The 15,644-nt window shown below is 36.6% G+C and overlaps 1 protein-coding gene across 2 annotated transcripts in view; it reads right to left on the bottom strand.

The window, feature by feature from the left end:
- Nucleotides 1-15,644, bottom strand: part of GTF2A1L (general transcription factor IIA subunit 1 like) — a 41,956-nt gene that overhangs the window by 12,162 nt on the left and 14,150 nt on the right. For both annotated transcript variants that reach the window (XM_025466377.3, XM_025466367.2), the window contains exon 6: nucleotides 14,772-15,358. In XM_025466377.3, the coding sequence (XP_025322162.1) occupies nucleotides 14,772-15,358 (587 nt within the window). The remainder of the gene's footprint in view (nucleotides 1-14,771; nucleotides 15,359-15,644) is intronic.

The following is a 15,644-nucleotide window of genomic DNA, read 5'->3' as shown; positions in this document are numbered from 1 at the left end:
ACACCTGAAACTAGTATTACATTACATTACATTATGTTAACTGGAATTTAAATTGACTTGAAAAAGAAAAAACAAAAACCAAAAAAATCTTTTATGAAAAGATATCTTAAGACTAATAAAAATGAAAATACAACATACCAACACTTATGCAGCAAAATCTAAGAATGAGATTTATAGCTATAAATGTTCACATTAAAAAGGAATAAAAGAAAAAAAAAGGAATAAAAGATCTTATATGGACAGCCTAAATTTACACAGTAAGGAACTAGAAAAAGAATAAAGCCCAAAGCTAGTATAAGGAAAGAAATAAAAATTAGAGCAGAGATAAACAAAGTAAAGAATAGGAAAAAAATAGAGAAATATCAACAAAACTAAGAGTTGGTTCTCCAAAAACAACAACAAAATTGATAAGCTTTTGGCTACATTGATGAAGAAAAAACGACTCAACTAAGTCAAAATGAAATTTTACTACTGATTCTACATAAATAAAAATAATTATGAGAATCCTATGAAATATATATCAACAAACTGGATAATCTAGATGAAACAAATTTCTAAAAATACACAATTTACCAAGAATGAATCATGAATAGAAAATCTGAATAGATCTACAAGAAGATATAATCAGTCATCAAAAATCTCTCAACAGAGAAATGTCCTGAACCAGATGGCCCCACTGGAGAATTCTACTGAACACTGAAAGAATTAACACCAATACTCAAAAATCCTAAACAAAATACTAACACAAACAGAATTCAAAAGCACATTAAAAAGATCACACATCATGACCAAGTGGGATTTATTCCTGGGATGCAAAGATGATTCAACATATGAAAAACCAGTGTAATACAACATATTAACATAATGAAGGTGGATACACACAATCACCTCAACTGATGCAGAAAAAGCATTTGACAAAATTCAACACCATTTCATGATTTTAAAACAACACTAGGAATAAAAGGAAATTGCCTCAATATAATAAAGGCTATCTATGAGAAGCCCTCAGCTAACAGCATACTCAATGGTGAAAACCTCAAAGCTTTTCCTCTAAGATCAGGAACATGGTAAGGATGCCCACTCTTGTCACTTCTATTCAATAATGTACTCCAAGTCCTAACTAGGGCATTTAGGCTAAATAAATAAATAGCTAGCATCCAAACTGAAAAGGAAAAAGTCATATTACCTATTTGCAGATAGTACTCTCATACATGTACAAAACCTGGAAGATTTCTCACACATAAAAATATTAGAATTAGGGCAGCCCGGGTAGCTCAGCGGTTTAGTGCCGCCTTCAGCCCAGGGCCTGATCCTGGAGACCCAGGATCGAGTCCCGCATCAGGCTCCCTGCATGGAGCCTGCTTCTCCCTCTGCCTGTGTCTCTGCCCACCCCACCCCCTCTGTATGTCTCTCATGAATAAATAAAATCTTTTAAAAAAAATTAGAATTACTGAACAAATTCAGCAAAATTACATAAGACAAAAATTAGCACACAAATATCAGTTGCATTTCTATCCACTAACAATTAACAACCTGAAAAAGAAATGCAGAAAACAACTCCATTTAAAATACCATTAAGTAGAATAAAATACTTAGGAGTAAGCCTAACCACAGAGTCCCAAAGACTTGCTCACTAAAAACTATAAAACTTTCCTGAAAGAAATTAAAGAAGCCAGAAATAAATGGGATGACACTGTTTGTGAATTTAAAAGACTTAATATTGCTAATACCACCCAAAGCCACCTAGACATTCATTGCAATCCCTATCAAAATCCATATAGGGGAGCCCGGGTAGCTCAGCGGTTTAGTGCTGCCTTCAGCCCGGGGCGTGATCCTGGAGACCCGGGATCGAGTTCCATGTCAGGCTCCCTGCATGGAGCCTGCTTCTCCCTCTGCCTCTCTCTCTCTCTCTCTCTCTCTCTTTTTTTCTCTCTCTCTCTGTGTCTCTCATGAATAAATAAATAAAATCTTTTTTAAAAATCCATATAATATCTTTGTAGAAATAGAATATCCATCTTAAAATTCATATGGAATTTCAAGGGACCCTGAATAACCAAAACAATCTTGAAAAAGATGTAAGTTGGAGCTATAACACACCCTGATTTTAAAACTTACTACAAAACTACTAAGTCAAAACAATGTGGTGTTGACATACAGACAGACAACAAACCAATGGAATAGCACAGAGATCCCAGAAACAAATCTTCACATATATGGTCAAATGGTTTTTGACAAGATGACAAATGAGGAAAGGGCAGTCTTTTCAACAAATGGTACTGGGAACACTGGGTATCCACATGCAAAGAATGAAGTTGGATCCTTAACTTACACCATATACAAAAATCAACTCTAAAAATTTAAACCTAAGAACCAAAATTATAAAACTCTTAGAAAAAAATCATAGGGTAAAATCTTCATGACACTGGATTTGGGAATGATTCCTTAAATATGATACCAAAAACAGAGGCAAAAAAGGTGGAGAATAGATAAAATAACCTTTATCAAAATTTTTAAAGTTTTGTATGTCAAAGGACATTGCCAACAGAGTGAAAAGGTAACTCATAACCTGGAAGAAAATGTTCGCAAGCAGTACATATTAGGAGTTAATATCCAAAATACATAATAAACCCTACAACAACAAAAAAACTTGATCTAAAAATGTACAAAGGACTTGAATAAGCATATATCCAAAGAAGATATACAAAATAGCCAATAAGCACATTAACAGATGTTCAGTATCATTAATAATTAGGGAAATACAAATCAAAATCACAATAAGATAGCAGCTCACACCTATTAAGATGGCAATTATCAAAGGAAAAAGCACAGAAAATAAGCGCTAGTGAGGATGTAGAGAAATTAGAACCCCTGTGCATTGGTGGGAATGTAAAATAGTACAGCTGCTATGGAAAATAGTATGGTAATTCCTTAAAAAATTTTAAATAGAATTGCCATATGATCCAGCAATTCCACATTTGGCTATGTATCCCAAATAACTGAAAGCAGAGAGTTGAAATATTTGTACTCCCAAATTTACAGTAACATTAGTCAAAATTGCCAAAGGGTATAAGCAACCCAAGTGCCCATGGACAGATTTATATACTATATATATACACACACACACACACACACACACACACACATACATGCAGGGTATTACTTAACCTTAAAAAGGAAGTTCTAACACATGCCTCAACATGGATAAACACTGAAGACGTTATTCCAGGTGACAAGGAATATAAAAGGACAAATATCATCTAATTCTATTTTTTATGAGTTATCTGAAATAGTCCAATTCATAGAGATAGAAAATAGAATGGTGGCTGCTAGGTTGGGGTGAGGCATAGACAGGGAGTTATTTCAATATGGGAAAGCAAAAATGTTCTGAAGATGGATGATGGTGATAGTTGCACAGCAATGTGAATGCACTTACTGCCACTGAACTGTGCAGTTAAAAATGGTTAAAAAGGTAAATTTTCACAATAGGAAAAAAACAGAACAAATCAATGGTGATACTGAACTGTCAAGCATGTAATAAAATACAGTGATACAGACTGCTGGTAGCAGGAAAACTGGCACAACCTCTTTTGAAATTATTGTGGCATAAAGAAATTAATATACATAAAGAACTATGGAAATTTTCAGTTTTTTTCTCAATAGCTACCTTTGAAAATATTTTTACAAGTAATTCAAATAAAGCATATAATATAAAGTTGTTCTTTATGTCTTTTAGTACTATTTTTAATTGCACTCAAAATAAAAAAATACTTAGATAAAACATAATACGTGTAATCTGTGTATGTTGAGAACTACAAGACAATGAGAAAAGTCAAAAACTTAAATAGAAAATGTGTCATATCTATGAATTGGAAAACTCATTATTGTGATAAAGTCAATTCTCCCCTTATCTACAGACACAACACAACTCAAATCAAAGTCCTAGCAGTTTTTTTTAATTGATAAACTCATTCTCACTTTTATATGGAAAAGTAAAAGAATAACCAAAACAACTTTGAGAAAGAACAAAGTTGAGAGACATAAACTCTCTGATATCCAGAAACACTATAAAGCTACCATAATTAGGACAGTGTGGTATATCTGAAAAGATAGACATGAATTCATCAGTGAAAGTCCAGAAGTAAACCAACATACATATAGTAACTGATTTTCATGATGATGAAGTGCTTTAGAAACTCAATGAACTTCAGACAACTCAATGGAGATAGGCTAGTCTTTTCCACAAGTTATGCTAAACAAAATGAACATTCACACGCAAAGAACAAAGAACCAAACCTTGTACTATATACAAAAATTAACCCAACATTGATCACAGTCCCAAATGGGAAAACCTATAAAAAAATTTTTTAGATGTATAAGATCTTTACAACCTTTGGTTAGTCAAGATATATAAACAGAAATCAAAAGGAAAAAATAAGTAGATTTCATCAAAACCACAAACATCTCTTCTCCAGAAAACAGTATTAAAGTAGCAAGGATGTGAAGCAGCTACAAATCTTATTTATTGCTAGGAGAAATGCGAAAATTCTACCATACGTTGCTGGTGGAAATATGATCACTTTGGAAACAAATGTGTTGATTTCTTACAAGGTTACATGTATCATATGGCCTACAAATCCCAAATCTGGGTATTTACTCAAAAGAAAAGAAAATATGCATCCACACCAAAAACAACAAAAAAACTGCACATGAATATTTTTAGAAGCTTTATTCACAAATGCCAAAAACTGGAAAGAATCCCCATGTCCAAATGGTGAATAAACAAACTATGATACAATAGAATACTTATATGCAACAATATGGGTGAATCACAAATGCATTATGCTGAAGTTACATGTAGGATTCCAGTTGTTTGATATTCTGGAAAAGGCAAGCCTATGACAAAAGAAAACAGATCAGTGAGTGGCTGAGAGGGACCAGAGGCAGTGAGAGGATATTAACTACAAAGGGGGATGTGGAACTTCTTCGGGGTGACAGAAACGTTCTGTATCTTGGGTTGGTACTGGTTATGTAACTCCAAGTGTTTGTCAAAGTTCCTATTATAAACCTATAAACTGTGTACCTATAAGAGTATGTAAATTCTACCTCAATAAATCTAAGTAAATTATTGATTAGGTTGGTCTTAGGCCTAAACCACATGTTGGAATTGGCTCTTGGTTTTAATAGTGACAAGTACTGAAAACCTCAAACCACAAGACCTTTTGTTGCAAAATTAATCAGAGCTCCCATAGTACTCTGCAAGAAAAGTTTAAGCTTATTAAGGAATACTGAAGATTCCAGGATTCTTCTGATTAAATTCATGTAGCATCACTTTTTACTTAAATCAGGAAGGTCTTATTTACTTTTCAAGAGGAGTAGGATTACAAATACAAATTAAGTATCAGTAACTGCAGATTTTTGTCATTCTCAACTTCTTCAGAAGCACTTCCACCAAGTGCTGGAAAGTTCATTTGCTTATCGGACTCCAACCTCCGAAAGTAGGAATTTGACCAAAATAGCAGTTAGCAATTTTACAGCAACATCCAAAACTGATACTGCAGGATCATTAATAGAAAAACTTAAGTCTTTCTTATGGCCAAACATTCACCACATACATCATCAATGGACTTCTCCCTGTCAAATTGTAAAACAGGAGTTTTCATTCTCTCTCAAAAATAATCAGTCTCCCCAAGGATCAATTAAGAACTTCAAGCACTGTCCTTTGAAAAGCCAGAAAAATTCTACATGAAGAACTTAACATTTTGCCCACATTTTTTGACAAATGTCTTGAAAAAGGCAATAATTCAATACTTCTGCTCTGAGTTTCATGGCAGCCAATGAAACTTCTTTTAGAATTATTGGCTATGTCTTAGCATTAATGTATGCCATGTGCTGAAACAGATAGCAATGCTCTCTTTACTGAAGTAGCAAAACCATTTGTTGCCAACCATCTCAGAAGCACCCTCAGTATAGACAGTACCAAATTTTGCTACAAAAAATATTAATAAAAAAGTTTCACAACATAGCAACTTTTTTGACAGTGCCAATGTACAAATGATGATTAAAATCAAATGCTGGCCACGCTGAGAAGCATTCATATTTTTATCCTATTGAATGTTAAAGTTGCTGCTGATTCTTCTATGAATTCCAGCTGAACGTGAAAAAATGTCAACAACTCTTGTACAGATATCATCTGACAGAGGCACTGCTTCAATTTTCTTTCTCTGCTCAAAAAGAAGGCAGCTTTGGGCGGCCCGGGTGGCTCAGCAGTTTAGCGCCACCTTCAGCCCAAGGTGTGATCCTGGAGTCCTGGGATCAAGTCCTGCGTCGGGCTCCCTACCTGGAGCCTGCTTCTCCCTATGCCTGTGTGTCTGCCTCTCTCTCTCTCTCATGATTAAATAAATATTTAAAAATTAAAAAAAAACAAGGCAGCTTAATAATTTCCAAGATTCTCAGCTTTGCCAAGGTCACTTCAATTGTTTTTTATAATAAATTTATTTTTTATTGGTGTTCAATTTGCCAACATACAGAATAACACCCAGTGCTCATCCCGTCAAGTGCCCCCCTCAGTGCCCATCACCCATTCACCCCCACCCCCCGCCCTCTTCCCCCTTCCACCACCCCTAGTTCGTTTCCCAGAGTTAGGAGTCTTTATGTTCTGTCTCCCTTTCTGATATTTCCCACACATTTCTTCTCCCTTCCCTTATATTCCCTTTCACTATTATTTATATTCCCCAAATGAATGAGAACATACAATGTTTGTCCTCCGATTGACTTACTTCACTCAGCATAATACCCTCCAGTTCCATCCACGTTGAAGCAAATGGTGGGTATTTGTCATTTCTAATGGCTGAGTAATATTCCATTGTATACATAAACCACATCTTCTTTATCCATTCATCTTTCGATGGACACCAAGGCTCCTTCCACAGTTTGGCTCTTGTGGACATTGCTGCTATCAATATCGGGGTGCAGGTGTCCCGGCGTTTCACTGCATCTGTATCTTTGGGGTAAATCCCCAGCAGTGCAATTGCTGGGTCGTAGGGCAGGTCTATTTTTAACTCTTTGAGGAACCTCCACACAGTTTTCCAGAGTGGCTGCACCCGTTCACATTCCCACCAACAGTGTAAGAGGGTTCACTTTTCTCCGCATCCTCTCCAACATTTGTTGTTTCCTGCCTTGTTAATTTTCCCCATTCTCACTGATATGAGGTGGTATCTCATTGTGGTTTTGATTTGTATTTCCCTGATGGCAAGTGATGCGGAGCATTTTCTCATGTGCATGTTGGCCATGTCTAGGTCTTCCTCTGTGAGATTTCTCTTCATGTCTTTTGCCCATTTCATGATTGGATTGTTTGTTTCTTTGGTGTTGAGTTTAATAAGTTCTTTATAGATCTTGGAAACTAGCCCTTTATCTGATAACATCATTTGCAAATATCTTCTCCCATTCTGTAGGTTGTCTTTTAGTTTTGTTGACTGTATCCTTTGCTGTGCAAAAGCTTCTTATCTTGATGAAGTCCCAATAGTTCATTTTTGCTTTTGTTTCTTTTGCCTTCGTGGATGTATCTATGAAAAGCCCACAGCAAATATAATTCTCAATGGGGAAGCACTGGGAGCCTTTCCCCTAAGATCAGGAACAAGACAGGGATGTCCACTCTCACCACTGCTATTCAACATAGTACTGGAAGTCCTAGCCTCAGCAATCAGACAACAAAAAGACATTAAAGGCATTCAAATTGGCAAAGAAGAAGTCAAACTCTCCCTCTTCGCCAATGACATGATACTCTACATAGAAAACCCAAAAGCCTCCACCCCAAGATTGCTAGAACTCATACAGCAATTTGGTAGCATGGCAGGATACAAAATCAAGGCCCAGAAATCAGTGGCATTTCTATACACTAACAATGAGACTGAAGAAAGAGAAATTAAAGGAGTCAATACCATTTACAATTGCACCCAAAAGCATAAGATACCTAGGAATAAACCTAACCAAAGAGGTAAAGGATCTATACCCTAAAAACTATAGAACACTTCTGAAAGAAATTGAGGAAGACACAAAGAGATGGAAAAATATTCCATGCTCATGGATTGGCAGAATTAATATTGTGAAAATGTCAATGTTACCCAGGGCAATTTACACGTTTCATGCAATCCCTATCAAAATACCATGGACTTTCTTCAGAGAGAACAAATTATTTTAAGATTTGTGTGGAATCAGAAAAAACTCCAAATAGCCAGGGGAATTTTAAAAAAGAACACCATAGCTGGGGGCATCACAATGCCAGATTTCAGGTTGTACTACAAAGCTGTGGTCATCAAGACAGTGTGGTCCTGGCACAGAAACAGACACATAGATCAATGGAACAGAATAGAGAACCCAGAAGTACCCTGAACTTTATGGTCAACTAACATTCGATAAAGGAGGAAAGACTATCCGTTGGAAGAAAGACAGTCTCTTCAATAAATGGTGCTGGGAAAGTTGGACATCCACATGCAGAAGAATGAAACTAGACCACTCTCTTTCACCATACACAAAGATAAACTCAAAATGGATGAAAGATCTAAATGTGAGACAAGATTCCATCAAAATCCTAGAGGAGAACACAGGCAACACCCTTTTTGAACTCAGCCACAGTAACTTCTTACAAGGTCACTTCAATTGTATATTGCTTCTGTGGCTGGGTAGTACAATAAGTAAATGCGTAGGATGCAAAGATAAAGCTTTGTTTGCCACATCCAGATTCCAATCCTGTCAATTTAAGCTTTCTTCTAATCAAAGAACAGTATTTTTCAGGGTGCCTCAGTCAGTTAAGCATCTGCCTTCAGCTCAGGCCACAAGTCCCAGGATGGAGCCCCCACATTAGTGCCCCTGCTCAGCTGGGAGTCGGCTTCTCTCTCTGCCCCTGACCCCACCCATGCTCTCTTCTCTTGCTCACTCTCTCTCAAATAAAATATTTTAAAAATAAACTCTTAAAAAAAAAAAAAAAAAAAGAACGAACAGTATTTTTTCCAATGGCTAGTAAGGACTGACAATTCCACATCTATATGTGGGGATAAATGTAAAATAAAAGAAACTTAAGCTCTGATACACTTTCTTTTCACATTTTCAAATTTAACTATGTGAAAATGAATTGCCTATAATCATAATGGCAAAGTACATCTTTAATTCTTAACAGAAATTCACTCCAGATATTTACCATAACGTAATGAGTGGCAATAATAATAATTATCTGCCCACATACACTAGCATCCTATGTCAATGCATTCCAATGTGGCATGAAATATACCTTATTTTGACAAATACAAAAAAAGCATTTTGTTAAAATTGGCTTTTTTCCTATAAAGAAAAATATCACCTATCTGGTTTAAAAATCTTTGATTTGGAGATATTAATTTAGGAGTAACACATAGTGACTCAAAAAATATTTGTTCAGGGGATGCCTGGGTGGCTCAGCCGTTAAGCAACTGCCTTCGGCCCAGGGCATGATCCTAGAGTTCCAAGATCAAGTCCCACATTGGGCTCCCTGCATGGAGCCTGCTTCTCTCTCTGCCTATGTCTCTGCCTCTCTCTCTCTGTGCGTCTCTCATGAATCAATAAATAAAATCTTTTTTAAAAATTGCTCAGGGATGCCTAGGTGGCTCAGTGGTTCAATGTCTGCCTTCGGCTCAGGGCATGATCCCAGGGTCCTGGGATCAAGTCCCACCATCGGGCTTCCCCACAGGGAGCCTGCTTCTCCCTCTGCCTATGTCTCTGCCTTTCTCTGTCTCTCTCATAAATAAATAAAATCTTTAAAATTTACATATTTGCTCAGTTAACTGAATTCTATATTCAAAAAACTATTCATATGACTTTTTATCTTTTGGTAAAATATCAGAATGGATTTGAAAGAAAAATTAAAGCTCCTGAAGTTATAAATTCTCTTACCCCCTCACTCCATCCATTTTTCATTTATACACTGACTTTGAGCTGTCAGTGGTTCTTAATCTTAACTACCATTATTACAAGCCATAGAAGGTTCTTAAACACTAATGAGTGGAACCTACTCCAGACTAATTAGATCCAAATCCCTTGAGGTAGATCTAAACATTATTTTTTAATACCCTAATGATTTTTAAGATTTTATTTATTTGTGAGAGAGAGAGCGAGCATGTGCATGTGGGGGGAGAGGCAGAGGGAGAGGAAGAAGGAGACTCCCCACTGAGCAGGGAGCACAATGTGGGACCATGGGATCACAAACTGAGCCAAAGGCACACACCCAACCAACTGAGCCACCCAGGTGCCCATAATGCCCCAATGATTCTAATACCTAGCCAGAGTTGAGAACGACTAAGCCAAATAACTAATCATAAACCTTGTTCTTTAAAAGCTTACATTCTAGGGGTGCCTGGCTGGCTCAGCTGGTATAGAATATGGGACTCTTGATCTCTGAGTCTTGAGTTCAAGACCCACGTTGGGCACAGTATATTCAAGTATACATGAATGTGTATATATTCTTAGGTGCTATGTATACAAAGATTAATAAAATGTACCCCTCAATGCAAACAGGACACTTTATCTTTTAACTACATTATGATACACACATATTTAAGGTGCAGTAACACAGAAGACAGACAGCCACAGCCAGTCCAAAAATGAAGAAGGGGGGGTAGGCTGGTAGAGAGGCATTGAAGTAAAATTTCTGGAGGAAGTATTTAGTGGATAAGAAGCCATTAGCCAGGGACACCTGGGTGGCTCAGCAATTGAGCGGCTGCCTTCAACTCAGGGCGTGGTCCTGGGGTCCTGGGTTCGAGTCGCACATCAGGCTCCCTGCATGGAGTCTGCTTCTCCCTCTGCCTGTGTCTCTGTGTCTCTCATGAATAAATAAAATATTTTTTTAAAAAAAGAAGCCATTAGCCAGAGAGAAAGATGGGCAAGAAGATTCAGGCACCAAGCAGAGGGAATAACAAAAACAATAGAGAGGTGGATACACCAAGGTTAACAGAGAATCACTCACAGTTTGGTGTTCCCACCAAAGTAGTAGGCATGAAATGAAGGAAAAATAAATAAGAAAATCTGGCAGAGAAAGAACATGGTCCACATTAAAGAGCTTGAACTTTACCCTGCAGGTAAATAACTGTCAGTGACATGTTGAGCAGGCTGCATTCTGGGTTAAGTCTCCGGTCGCCATGAGAAACCATGAGATAACAGCTAACACACTCTGAACACTACCATGTGCCTGGCAGTGTGCTGCTGAGCACTTCTCTCTGATCATCTCCTGCAATCCTCCCACGCTGACTCCATCGCAGATACCATTACCTTTATTACAAGTGAGGAAAAAATTAACTTGCCCAAGTCACGTAGTTTTTAAGGGATACAGAAGGGATCAATAACTCTGACCCCTAAAGCCTAAGCCTTTCACCTCTAAAATGGATGGACTGGCCAGTGTGGAGTGGAAAAAAAAATCAGACTGATAGGATAGTAGATCAGTTAGGAAACTATTGTATTACCTCAAATGAGAGACAATAAGGACAATAGCAGGAGAGATGAAGAAAAGGGAACAAATTCTCAAAATATTTAGTACTGAAGTTATAAATAAAGTTATCAAATGATATGATTCAGTCTTCAAAAGAAATTAAATTCTGACACATGCTATGACATGCATGAAACTTGAAAATCTTTTGCTAAGTGAAATAAGCCAGTCACAGAAGGATAAATATTTTATGATTCCAGTTAGGAGGTATCAAATTCATAGAGAAAGCACAAGTTACCAGGGGCTGAATGGAGGGGGTAACTTGCCATTGCAAGTTATTATATAATAGGTACAGAGATTTGGTTTGGGACAATGAAAAAGTTCTAGAGATGGATGTAGTGATGGTTACACAACGATGAATGTACTCAATGTCAATAAACTGTACACCTAAAAATGGTTAAAATGGTAACTGTATGTTGTATACATTCTACAGCAATGTAAAATATAATTTTTTAAAAGCAAAAGATATAAGGAGAATAAGGGGGAAAAAAGAACCAAAAATTAATTTTAAGTCCTTAGCATGAGAGACCAGCTGGGCAGTGGCACCATGCAGTGTCTCTGGAGGACCAGTAAATTACTGTGATGTTCAGGTAGCATTGTCTAGAAGGCAAACAGATATGAGAATGAAGCTCAAGGGAGTAATACAGTTAGAAACATAGTCATCGGACAGCCGGGGTGGCTCAGCAGTTTAGTGCCGCCTTTGGCCCAGGGTGTGATCCTGGAGACCCGGGATCAAGCCCCACTTCAGGCTCCCTACATAGAGCCTGCTTCTCCCTCTGCCTACGTCTCTGCCTCTCTCTCTGTGTCTCTCATGAATAAATAAAATCTTAAAAAGAAAAAAAGAAACATAGTCATCAACAAATAGGTGGTAGGTAAAACCATAATAATCCATGAGATTGCCCAAAGGAAAACTTCAAGTAAGAAGACAAACGGTCTGAGGACACAACCTTTGGAAACAGGAAGGAAACAAAGAGGAGCTCAGAAAGAAGGTAAGAAGATGTAGTGAGATAGGTAAAGAATTAAAAGATGAGGCAGTAGAAATGACAATATTTAGAGGCAGGGCTTATGATGATGATGGTGAAGGCAGAAAAGAGATAAAAAGTAGTTAAAGAAGACACTTTACTGAACCATTTCTCTCCTTCTACTCCTACTTTTTGAAGTTCCAATGAAGACCTGAGTTTCTAGTTCTCTGTAGCCTTCTAAGATTATAAAACAAAATTCCCACACTTAAGAATAACCTAACACAGTAACACGTACTTTAAAATAGGAGCACATCAAAAATTGTCAGGAATATATTGTATGCAACAGTAAAAATGTTAAACCTACATAGAAACCTACATAGAAGCATAGAAAAGCTACATAAATCTCTGGTAGTCTACATAGGACAAGTAAACATGTATACTTAATTGTAACTTGCTTTAAGCAATAAGAATTTCTGAGAAGCGATCTTTTAAAATGGAAAACCTATTTATAATTCTTTTCAAAATTTTATCAGCATAAACTTTACCAGATTACTACTATTTTAAAGGTCTCTTCTGTATATTGATAAAAAAAAAAAAAAACAACACCTTATAAAGTAGATACTCTACTTGGATTTGGGTGTTTTAAATACAGCTCTATTTTAAAACCAACAGAAGAATTATATGAAAAGTCACCTGATTTATCACATGCTTACAAAGCATAATAGCATTAATCTAAAGCTTATTTTGATCCCAGAAGCTATTAAAAACTCTATACAAATCATCTCTGATAATTGAGGCTGGTTTCAGGCCCAGTTTACAGACTATAACTGGATTTCAGAAAGTAACATTACATAGCTTGTTTGTAAATGGTGAATCTGGAATTTGAATCTGTTGTGGCTTCCAAACTAAGCTCTCGACCACTATCTCCTAAACAATTCTTGATTAATCTTCCTTAACTAATCTATTTTCCCATTTCAGAACAAAGTACAAGGTAATATCTAATAAGTAACAGCAGAGTAAGTCCTTGATACCAAGTATCTACAAAGTTCATACAGAGTTCAGGAGAAAAATTACCTCCAAAAGTTTTAAGTGATGAAAACACATGCTTATTTTAAATTCAGTTATTTTTTTTTACCTTAAAAACAAATGTTTCACAATTATGAGTCTAGTCTACATTTCTTAAATTTTTTATATTATGTGGAAAATAGAGTGAAAAATACTCAAAAAAAATCTTTTTTTTTCAAAAAAATTCTTAATCTCTATACTCCATATCAAAACTCAACTTGCTAAAAAAGACTTGCTAAAAGATTTTGAAAAGGCTTCATCAAACATCAGAAATTTTCTCAAACAGGTCCAACAGCTTCTGACATTTCCTTCACTCATTACCCTTCATTTAACCATTAGCTAGACACACAGACCTTTTGTTAGTTGTCATATGTGACTAAACTGTATACATGGAGTTAGCTGTGCGACGTATTTTACATTAGGAAAAAGAACACAAGATTTTATTTTACCAACCGAAATTCGCCATGCAACTGTCTGCCTACACTATGAATTTCTTGGCAATTAATAATTTGAACCTATTTTCTTTTTTTTTTTTTTTTTTTTTTTAAAGATTTTATTTATTTATTCATGACAGTCACACAGAGAGAGAGAGAGGCAGAGACATAGGCAGAGGGAGAAGCAGGCTCCATGCAGGGAGCCCGACGTGGGATTCGATCCCGGGTCTCCAGGATCGCGCCCTGGGCCAAAGGCAGGCGCCAAACCGCTGCGCCACCCAGGGATCCCTGAACCTATTTTCAATATGCAAAGTTAATTGGAAGATATGTTTTAGTGGTTTGAATTCCAAAAGACAGTAACTCATATTTCAGCAAGCAGGGAGAAATTAAGTACTAGGCAAGAAAAGGGAAAATTTCTTATGGGAGCTTAGGAAAATTTGATATTTTCACTTAATTACTAGGATTGATTTCTGAGTCTTTTAAACTTAGATATAAACAAATATTCTCACAATGTAAGGGAGAGGTAAAATGGAATTCTTTAAAACAAACCCATTTTCTCTGAAGACTATTCTAACTCATTAACTGAAATTAAAAGTTAGAAATGCTGGGCATTTATAAGAACTTATAGTTATATTAAAAATAATAATAAATAATCTTCTAAAGGAAAAAACAAAATATTTATACTTCTGAGTATCTTACAGCTTAAAAAAAAAGAAAAAAAAGAAAAAAAAAAAAAAACCTCAGGATGTCAAATCACCAGTCACTGTCTGTCCCCTAATACCATCAACTTGAACAGAGAGCTACCTTCTCTGAGACAGGTAGGTTGCTGGGCTCCTCTGTATTTCTTTGTTGCTTTATAGAATCACATCCAAACATCCTATTTTTAAGAACATGAAGCTGAGTATCAGACATGTGCCGGTGCTGGGCCCCCTGTTGGCTGGTGGAGAAGGGCCTACCATTCAGATTTTGAGTCATGCTGCCTGAAACACTGAGCACGGGCTCCACTTGGGAATCTGTCTGAGAGACCTGTGGAGGAAACACAACACCTGGAAGACTGATATACTGCGAGCTTTCCGGCTGACTCAACAAGGCTTCAGACATGATTTCACGCTCATTTGCAGGAGGTGCAAGTATATCACTGGTGGCATTTTCTAAATGTTTCCTATCCACTGTCCCAGAATGAAGAATTGTGGGTTGCTGGAGCACAGTTTCTATTCTCTGTGATTTTTCAGTTGTGGCGTGGAGAGAACATGGGTTCAATTGTGGAACACTGGTCTGGATTATTGGAGGCTGCCCCAGCTGCTGAAATACTTGCTGAATTGGATGTAGAATACTTGCTCTTCCAGAAGTCTGTGTCACCATAATTGGTACATTGACTTTATAAAGGTGACCTCAATAAAGAGAAAATAAAACCGTAAGTAAGATAGAAACCTAATTTCCTTTAAAAGAAAGAAGAAAAGAAAGAAAAGAAAAGAAAAAAAGAAAAACGAAACCAACCTTCAGGCACAACAGGCTGTCCACAAATACATCCATATGTTAATAATGATATCTCTATGAGTTCTTATTTTATTCTTCATGTTTTCTGTGTTCTCTATAATAAATATGTATTACTCTATTTTTAACAATCAAAGCAGTCTCACTTGAACTCTAGCCATTTCTCACTATTGCTTATATGGC

Source organism: Canis lupus, chromosome 10 (genome assembly GCF_003254725.2).
Source record: "Canis lupus dingo isolate Sandy chromosome 10, ASM325472v2, whole genome shotgun sequence".
In the NCBI taxonomy this organism is placed as follows: Eukaryota; Metazoa; Chordata; class Mammalia; order Carnivora; family Canidae; genus Canis; species Canis lupus.
The sequence above is the reverse complement of the archived record's forward strand: the minus strand, read 5'-3'. Positions and strand labels throughout refer to the sequence as shown.